Below are 10159 nucleotides of genomic sequence, written 5' to 3'. Positions count from 1 at the left end.
AATGTGGATCAATGTCACACATTCACCCCAGTCCAAAGATCTGGGCCCAAATCCATCGTTTTTTTGCACTCCACACCACCCTGGGTTAGACAATGGCGATATGCAAATCAGCTCTGACCCTGTGCCCCATGGGAACAGTCCAGTCCGAACTACAAAAGCCATGTCCTTCCCAGAACGGAATCAAGCATCCGAGGACCGGACCGGTTTCGAGGTAACACCTCTCATCAGCCCAGCTAGCTTGACTCCAGTGGTGTGGAGTGCCTGGGACCCACGTCTGAGCATCCCCAGCGCACTTAGGGCGGAATTTGCAAACAAAACAGGTGATGGACAGAATGTGGATCAATGTCACACATTCACCCCAGTCCAAAGATCTGGGCCCAAATCCATCGTTTTTTTGCACTCCACACCACCCTGGGTTAGACAATGGCGATATGCAAATCAGCTCTGACCCTGTGCCCCATGGGAACAGTCCAGTCCGAACTACAAAAGCCATGTCCTTCCCAGAACGGAATCAAGCATCAAAAAAACGATGGGTTTGGGCCCAGATCTTTGGACTGGGGTGAATGTGTGACATTGATCCACATTCTGTCCATCACCTGTTTTGTTTGCAAATTCCGCCCTAAGTGCACTGGGGATGCTCAGACGTGGGTCCCAGGCACTCCACACCACTGGAGTCAAGCTAGCCGGGCTGATGAGAGGTGTTACCTCGAAACCGGTCCGGTCCTCGGATGCTTAATTCCGTTCTGGGAAGGACATGGCTTTTGTAGTTCGGACTGGACTGTTCCCATGGGGCACAGGGTCAGAGCTGATTTGCATATCGCCATTGTCTAACCCAGGGTGGTGTGGAGTGCAAAAAAACGATGGATTTGGGCCCAGATCTTTGGACTGGGGTGAATGTGTGACATTGATCCACATTCTGTCCATCACCTGTTTTGTTTGCAAATTCCGCCCTAAGTGCGCTGGGGATGCTCAGACGTGGGTCCCAGGCACTCCACACCACTGGAGTCAAGCTAGCCGGGCTGATGAGAGGTGTTACCTCAAAACCGGTCCGGTCCTGGCAGGGGAGACACCACGATCACCTGCCTGCAGTACCTCTGGCCGCCGCTAGAGGTCACTTTTCTGCCTAAAGAGCTAACTGGTGCTTTTATGCACAGAAATGCACTTTTAAGTGCTACTGCTTGAGCCTGCCTACCTGCTGGGGATACCTGCCTTCTGGACCTGCCTTTTCTGCTTCCTGAGGACCACTACAAACTGAGGACCACTGCCTGCTGGGGACTCCTGCCTGCTTAAGCCACCCACCGCCTGGAGCTGCCTGTCTGCTAAGGCCTGCCTACTGGGGCTGCCTGACTTGCTGGAGCTACCTTAACCTGCTGGGCTGTCTTGGACTGCTGGAGCTGCCTACCTGCCTGCAGTGGACTACCTCCCTCCCTGCCTGCCTGCCTGCTGGCGGCTGCCTGAGGAGCTGCCTGCCTGCTGGGGATCCCTTGCCAGCCTGAAGTAGACCCCTGCCACCCCAGCTGGGACACCCACCCTGCTGGAGCTGAGGGTCTGCCTGGGTCCTCCACCCACCTGAAGGGGACCCTGTCTACTGGCCTGGGGACCACTTACCTGCTTCCAGCTCCTTGAGGAATCCTTCTTCTTCTCCTGGGCACAGCACAGCACAGCAGAGCAGCAGCAGCAGGATGGGTAGACCTCTGAATCCATGGTTCCACAACACGGTACAGCTGCAGAGAAAGGTGGAGTCAGATGGCACCACACCACACCTAAGCAGGAAGATATTCACTGAGCTGCTGGTAACCAAGATGGGGTTCACAGCAGCAGAAATCTGGTGCATCATGACGGATGCACCAAAAGGCACCTACCTGCTAACGTTCATGTCCGAACAAATCTGCAGGAGGTATTGGCAGATGTGCTGGTCACGACGGGAGGAGAAACCCTTCTCTGACTTCCACCTGGAATGCCAGCTCGTGCTGGAGGTCAAGAGAATGACCGTGCACGTCTACAACCCACATGTCAATGTCCAAGACCTGACTACCTTCCTACGCCGCCACTGCACAGTGACTAAAGAACCCTCCCGCAACCTGGACAGTGATGGCATCTGGGATGGTAAATGGACAGCAATGGTGAAGCTGAAGGAGGACCCATTGGCCCCAGATGGAATCCGCCACCCCCCTTCCAGTTTCTCTCTAGGGCGCGACTCAGGATACCTGTACTACCCTGGGCAGCCCAAACTATGCAACAGGTGCAGCAAACCAGGCCACACTGCCAAAGACTGCACAGCGCAAATATGCAGGAACTGCAAAAAAGAAGAACACACAGCAGAAACCTGCAAGGAGAAAACCCCATGCAACCTCTGTGGGGGTGCAGGCCATCTCTTTAAGGACTGCCCAAAAAGAGCTAAATCCTACGCCCAAGCTGCCCAACCTCAGTGGAGAGGCCAACCAGAGGAGGAGGAGGCAGAAGCGACCCTGCGTCCAGTCCCAGCCCCGCGACGGGAGAAGGGGGCTGGGAAAGGGAAGGGCCACAACCAAAAAGCGCCCAAGCCCAAGCAGGACACCGCCAAGGTCCCAGAGACACAGACACCCAACGATACCATCCCCGAGCCCGGTGTGCACAGTGAGCTAATGGAGACTCCCACCCCAACCGCCACCGAGGACCCAGAGGAAGGTACCTGGACAACACAGGAGCGCAGGAAAAGGAGACACTCAATGGACTCTGAAGGAACAAGCAAGAGACCCTTGAGCACCCACAACTCCTACTCCGCGCTCGAGGATTCAGAAGAAGAAATGCAGCCAGAACAAGACACCGCGAATGAGCAACTCAAGCAAGTGACGGAAGTGCTGAGGGAGATGAGGGCGCTGGCAAACTCCATGGAAGTGTCCCCACCCCCATCGCCAAGAGTAGAAGAGGTTGAGACCACCATCGAGAGCCAAGAGCAAGACCTGCCCGTCACCCCAGAGGAGGCAGACCACGAGCCCGGCCAAGAGGGTGGAGCAGCCATTGTGCAACAGCAAGCAACAGCCGCCGAGCAGGAAGGCCCAGCACAAGAGACCCGACAGGAGGCTGAACCAGCCCTGTAAGTAGCCTTGTCGAATGTATTTGCAACCAATTGCCTTGACTTGATAATTAGTCTTTAAGTATTAAGTTTACTCCTAAAAACTAATTAATGATGGCTATTTCATTATTTTCCGTAAATGTCAGAAGTATTAGAGACAGGCGCAGATGTGCTAGTACTTTGAGTTTTCTTGCCAGCCAGGAGTGTGATGTGTACATGATTCAGGAATGCTCCATCCCCTTTGCAACATCTTACGCTAACCTAGAACAGCAGTGGACCCTAGGTCCTTCCTTTTGGTCTGGGGGGAACAGCAGTAGGTCTGTAGGAGTGGCTACCTTAGTCAGAGGAAGGCGTTTCACGACGGACTCAGTCACCGAGCTGGAGGGCGGCAGGGCTCTTGTCGTCGACGGCTCGTGGGCAGGAGAGCCAGTCAGACTCATCAACGTGTACACCCCTTCTGACGTAGGCGAGCGACGGGAGCTGTTTCAGCGCCTCAGGCCACAGTTGGTCACCTCTAGAACAATTTTGATGGTGGGGATTTTAACTGTGTTCTAGAAGCAGGTGGTAGATGTGGGGCCAGGGCTGGGGATGGATGGATGGATGACGCTGCGAGACTACTGGTAGAGATGGTGAGTGAGGCCTCCCTGACAGACGTCATTGGGACCATGGGGGCGGACGCCAGGAACTTCACCTGGAGTCGCCCTGATGGTTCCTTGCGCTCCAGGATAGACTTCATCTTCGCCTCTCAATCAGTGAGGCTCAAGCAACATTCAATGGTGACAGTTCATTTCTCTGACCACAGAGCTATCCACTTCCAAGGGGAACTGACGGGCAAGTTCCTGACAGGTCCAGGCACTTGGAAACTGAATATCTCTCTGCTGGAGAAAGAGGGTGTGATGGGGGTGTTGAGGGAGACATACACCCAGTGGCAGGCCATGAAAGACACATTCGAGTCCACAGGGGAATGGTGGGAATGGGTCAAGGGCAGGCTCCAGGATTTTTTCAAGAATGTGGGCAGGCAGGTTGAAAGGGGGAAAAAGAGGGAGTTCAGTAGACTACAGCAAGAGCTGCAAGAACTGCACGACCTCCAACTCCGGGAATGGGATGTCATGAGCCCCCTGGAAGAAGTCAAGAAAGAGCTGAGCGAGCACTTTCACGATGAATCCAGGAGGATCATTTTCCGTTCCAAGGTGGAGAACTTAGAGAAGGGGGAGAAATGCAACTCCTTCTTCTTTAAGAAAATCCACTCTGCGCACACCCCTCTGGTTCAACTGCGCAATAAAGAGGGGACCCTCTGTGACACAAGGGAGGACATTAAGAAGGTAGTGACAGATTTCTATGGGGACCTCTACTCAGAGAAGAGGTCAGAGGGAGATCAGGCAGAAAAGTTTTTGTCTGGTATCCCAAGAACTGTTTCCCCAACAGTGAGAGAAGCCCTAAATGCCCCCCTGACTTTGGACGAGCTGCACCTTGCAGTGAAATCCTTCAAGTCAGGAAAGACACCAGGTAGTGACGGTCTCCCAGTCGAGTTCTATGCCTCACTGTGGGACCTAGTGGGACCGGATCTCCTGCAAGTGTATGAGGAGATGGAGAGGGAGGGAATCATGCCCCGCACTCTGAGGGAGGGAATGATTGCTCTCTTGTATAAACATAAGGGGGAGAGATGTGACCTAAAGAACTGGCGTCCCATCTCTCTCCTGAATGTAGACTACAAGATCCTTGCAAAGACACTAGTGAACAGACTGAAGGGCGCCATGGGAGAGTTAGTACACCCAGACCAGACCTGTGGGGTCCCGGGGCGCAGGGTCGCAGATAGCCTGGCACTGATATGGGACACGATCCAGTATATCACGGACCGCAAGATCCGGGCTGCGCTGGTCTGTCTAGATCAGGAGAAGGCATTCGACCGCGTCTCCCATGAGTTCATGGAGAGGATACTGCATGGGTTTGGGCTGGGGGAGCGCTTCTGCAGTTACGTTAAAGTAATGTATAAAGACATCTTCAGGTCAGTCATTGTAAATGGTTGTAAAACAGACCCCTTTCCTATCAGGTCTGGGGTAAGACAAGGCTGCCCGCTCTCGCCACCTCTGTTCGTTTTGGTTATAGAACTTCTTGCTGAGTACATCAGGAAGAACCCAAACATCAGAGGGATCCAGACACCAGGCGACGCGAAGAAGGAGGTCAAGTGTTCGCTGTACATGGACGATGTCACCCTCTTCTGCGCGGATGGAGAATCAGTCAAATCCCTGCTGGAGGCGTGCACAGACTTCGGAAAGGCATCAGGGGCGAGAATCAACGTGGACAAGTCACAGGCCAAACTCTTCGGGCGATGGGACCTCTGCAACAAGCCTCTCCCCTTCCCCATCGAGGCAGGACTGATGAAGATCCTCGGCGTCTGGTTTGGCAGACCAGGGGCAGCAGCGAAGAGCTGGAACGAACGCTTGGCCAAGGTGAAGCAGAAACTGGGTCTCTGGAGCCTGAGAAACCTGAGCATTGAGGGGAAGGCTCTGGTGCTCAGGAACGACGCCCTGCCCGTGCTGCAATATGTGACACAGGCCTGGCCACTCCTGGCCAACGTAGCACGGGCCATAAACAGCATGGTGTTCCACTTCATCTGGCACTCAAAGATGGACAGGGTGAAACGGTCGGTCATGCACAAGGAGCACCGCAAAGGGGGAAAGGCAGTCCCCGACATCCCAACAATCCTCAGGGCTTTCTTTGTGTGTGGCTGCGTCCGAATAACTCTGTTAAATATAAACAAGGACCACTCTGCCTACAAAGTCTTCCGCTTTTTCCTCCTCCCGGTGTGGAGACGGCTGGGATGGGAGAAGTGGGAAAATGCAGTAACTTTCAACTGGGACCTACCATGGTACTACAGGGAGGTGGAAAGGTTTGTGGGTGAATTTGGGCTAAACTGTGTCATCCCTTGCCTCTGGAAGCCCAAGACAATCCGCAAACTGATCAGGACCAGGGACACCACCGAACCAGTAAGCGATCTTCCCCCAGCAACGGCAGCTGCTGTGGGGGAATGTATCCTCCCCAAGTCTGACAAACAGACACAAGGACATAGCATGGATGTCTGTGAAGGGGGCCTACCAGTAAGGTCCTTCATGCACAGCAGAGGCCTGTGCCCGCACAGGAACTGTCCAAGGGAATGCCCCGCAGAGGAATCTGCACACCACCTCTTCTGGGCCTGCCCCTTTGCCCAGAGACTACGGGCTGTCTTACGCCAAGAACTGCTAGTCCTCATCCCCTACGAGAACATTACTGAACAGTCCATGATGTACGGGCTGTTTCCAGGGACACACACAGAGGAAGCTATCCAGGGGTGCTGGAGCCTCCTTTGCTGTATTAAAGACATTCTCCTGTTCGCCAGGACCCGCCTGGTGACCAATGGAGAGGTGGTGAACCGAGAAGGGTGCCGCAGAATGGTGCTCAGCCTGCTTAGAGACTATGCAGCCATGGACAAACAGAAAAGTGAGGAAGGGGAAGAACTGTAACACCCCCCACCCCCTACCCCACTGGACTCTTTAAAGTGGCCCCATTAAATCTGCAAACGCTATCTGCAGACAATTTCGACCTCAATCTGACGACCTGTAAATGTTTAAATGCATTGATTAAAAAGTTAAAGTGGACTGCCTTTCCTAAGGGGGAGGTACCACTTCCTTGAAAACTATGTATCGCAAACTTTTAAGCACTTAATAAAAGTCTTTGCCCCAAACCTAAAAAAAAAAAATTACAAAAAAACGGTCCGGTCCTCGGATGCTTGATTCCGTTCTGGGAAGGACATGGCTTTTGTAGTTCGGACTGGACTGTTCCCATGGGGCACAGGGTCAGAGCTGATTTGCATATCGCCATTGTCTAACCCAGGGTGGTGTGGAGTGCAAAAAAACGATGGATTTGGGCCCAGATCTTTGGAGTGGGGTGAATGTGTGACATTGATCCACATTCGGTCCATCACCTGTTTTGTTTGCAAATTCCGCCCTAAGTGCGCTGGGGATGCTCAGACGTGGGTCCCAGGCACTCCACACCACTGGAGTCAAGCTAGCCGGGCTGATGAGAGGTGTTACCTCGAAAAAGCAAGGAATTATGAAACAAACGAGAGTGGTATGTCAGACCACCAAATCTTGAAAGCAACCGTTGAAATCTCAAACATGTGTCAAATGGGGAGGGGTGTGTGGAAAATGAACACCTTGTTATTACAAGAGGAAAATATATGTAAAAATTACAGTGATATGTACAACAACTTAAAAACCAGAAAGGAAAGTTTCCCATCCTTAGCAGAATGGTGGGAAGAGGTAAAAAAACAAACAAAACTTTTTTTCAGAAAACAGAGCATGATCAAAAGCAAGGAAAAGTTTCAAAAATTTGATGAAATACAACAAAGAATGATCACACTAGAAAACCTGGAAAGGGGTGGAATGGAAGTAGGGGAGGAAAGAGAAAAAACAAAAACAGAACTGAAAGAATGGCTGAAACAACGAGGGAAAGAACACATTTTTAACTCCAGGGTCAAGATCTTTGAGGAAGATGAAAAGTGCTCAAGGTTCTTTTTCAAAAAGGCACAGCAAGTGCAAAAGGTAATGAATGAACTGAAAGACACAAATGATCAAACACAAAAGGGCACAGAGAAAGTAGGGAAAATAACAACAGCCTTTTTTTCCCAATTGTACAAAAAAGAGCCATCAGATATAAGTGCATTTGAAGATTTTCTAGGGTCTTTGCAGAGCTCTTTATCCCAAGAGGAACAACATTTTCTAACCACCCCCATTTCAGGAGAAGAACTCTTCCAAATCATTCAGGAAGCCTGTAGGAAGGTGGATATCTGACTATGGTTACCCCCAAACTTTTTGCCTGGTGTTTAGCTGGTTTTTGACTTAGTTGGCCTGGGATCCTGCTATTCAGGGCCCCAGGCTGATTGCTCTCTCCTTAAAATGGACTCCATGTACCTTAGGTGCATAACACAATTGGAATTGGTTCACCTTATAGGCCCCTGTAACAGTGTACCATAGGTACCCAGGGCATAGGTGTAGCCAAGGCCTACCAGGGGCTGCAGCATGTATTGTGCCACCCCTGGCCTGGCCTCCATATTTGACACAACTGGCTGATCACTCAGCTGGGGTAAGTTGGTGTAATCACCTCTTACTTAGGTACAGTATGCCTGTGCCTAACCCTAAACTGGACACATATGTTCCTATCAGCCACTCCTATGGAAGGCCTCATCAATCCTGGAGGCAGAGTGCTTGGAAATATGTGAGATGGTGCTCTAGCATGAGCTGAGCCTGTCTGCAGCTGTCGGGAACCACAAGCTGTTCCGGGATATTGCCATACCATATACTCTTAAGTGCATTATAATCCTCGCGGTTAAATGCTATCTTTGGTTTGGCTTTATCAAAACATGTCGAGTAAGGTGTCATACAAATTGGAATACTATCCCCTCGCCAGTTCTGGCGACGGGGATAGCATTCCACCCTTCTAGAGGGACACGACATGTGTGTAGCCTTAACCCCGGTTAAAGTTAAACAGAGCCTCAGCATCACAAAATGGATGCTGCCACCACAGACACATGTCTGACCTCCTGCTGCTGGGAGTCCTTCCAGCGAGGAGGGCCTGGACAAAGGGTTTCCTGCCTGGAGAGGTGCGAGCACCACCCCAGACAGGGTTTTGTGTATTGGGTAGGACAGGGCTGAATAGATTGAGACATGCCTGGGGCACACAAGGTGTCCCTGTGCAGAAGCCAGCCCAAACCGGTTCTGGGGCTTTCCAGCCCCAGTCCTGGCGAGGAGCTGGACAAAGGAGAGGGGGTGTAACCACCCCCCTTCCTGGTCCCACCCATAGGGGAGGGACCTAGCAGGAGATCCACCCCTCAGATGGGAATAAGAGGGGGAGCAGTGCCATTGCACAGCAGATCATCCCGAAATCAACTTTAAACAAGAAGAAGACTGGACTTCGACATTCTGCTGCACAGAAGACTGAAGAGAATCTCCCTTGTGGCCTAGGAGTGGCCACCCTGTGAACACAGGTACCAACCAGCAACTCGACGTCTGCTTTGCCGCCGCCTCCCGCCGGAGACCGAGCCCAGAGCCCGACAAGAACCAGACTCCCAGACCTCTCAGAGCCCGATCCACAGTCCCTGCAAAGAAGGGACCCGTGGAGGCACCGAGTGACGTGGGACCGGACCTCTTGGAAGACACTCGAACAGCTGACTGCGCAGCTTCTGAGACATCCTCGATGTTGTGCTTTGGGGATTGAGAACCCCCACCACCGAGCAGCCCTTGCACCGAAGATCAGCCCTCCAGCATCTCCACGATCTGCGTGGGGCCCTTTTGCATTGTGCCACTCGACGCGCCATCCCGGCCACTAGCCACGTGGTCAGCGGCCATCTTGGCGACGAACCCGAAGATTTAAACAGCAGGTCTGGTTGCTCCAGACCTACCCAAGCTCCTGTGAAAAGGAGCACCCGCTCTGACCTTGCTGGTCCGAGTGAACAGCATCTTTCAACTTCTGCGTGGCTTGCATTTGCCAAGGCCTGTTTGCTCCGATCAGGTCGCCGACACCGCCAACAGCGAGAAGCCTACGTGGGACAGCTCGTGACCGACTTCTGGACGTCCTCGACCCCGGGTATCCACGTGGCTGCAGAAAGAAGCTACCCGACAACGCCTGTTTGCACCCGACATCGCCTGGTTCCAATCTGGTTCCACGGTAGTCACTGGCTAGTGACTTTGAACACTGTCCCCTCTGCTTTCAGGTCTTCACATCTTCAGATCCACCCTTGGATCCACCGTAACTCTTCTCATCGAGCCGCCTGCAGCATCTTCAGCTCCAAGCACCATCGACCAGCGTGACGAAACCCGACACAACTTCGACCCTGTGCACCCGCTTCCTGTGGGTGAGGTAACTCAGCTCCGCCGGTGCTCCTGCACTGGTACACATCCCAAGGGCCTGTGTTTTAAGTTTCAGCTCCGTAGGTCACTCGGAAGGTTCCTAACTTTCTAACTTTGTGCTTTTTACGCACCATAGACTTTGTATTGAGAAGTGCGTGCACTTTGAACACTGCACCCGAGTCCCGTGGGCCTTTCCCGACTTAGTTAACTCCAGTCTCGA

General features: G+C 52.6%; 1 protein-coding gene and 1 pseudogene across 1 annotated transcript; both read left to right on the top strand.

The window, feature by feature from the left end:
* Positions 1–1682: 1682 nt before the first annotated feature.
* LOC147731533 (uncharacterized) lies at positions 1683–3359 on the top strand. Its single transcript, XM_086958763.1, has one exon. It carries the CDS (start codon positions 1683–1685, stop codon positions 3078–3080), a length of 1398 nt encoding a protein of 465 aa, XP_086814889.1. The 3' UTR covers positions 3081–3359.
* Positions 3360–5253: 1894 nt separating this feature from the next.
* Positions 5254–6555, top strand: LOC147731532 (uncharacterized; annotated as a pseudogene).
* The last annotated feature ends 3604 nt before the right edge of the window (positions 6556–10159 follow it).

The sequence above is a fragment of the Lissotriton vulgaris genome, chromosome 2_1 (assembly GCF_964263255.1).
Source record: "Lissotriton vulgaris chromosome 2_1, aLisVul1.2, whole genome shotgun sequence".
Taxonomy (NCBI): domain Eukaryota; kingdom Metazoa; phylum Chordata; class Amphibia; order Caudata; family Salamandridae; genus Lissotriton; species Lissotriton vulgaris.
Note: the sequence above shows the minus strand (reverse complement) of the source record. Positions and strands in the feature narration are given on the sequence as shown.

Excerpts from the sequence above, each read along its gene's own strand:
- LOC147731533 (XM_086958763.1), top strand. The coding sequence starts at position 1,683 with ATGGGTAGACCTCTGAATCCATGGTTCCACAACACGGTACAGCTGCAG.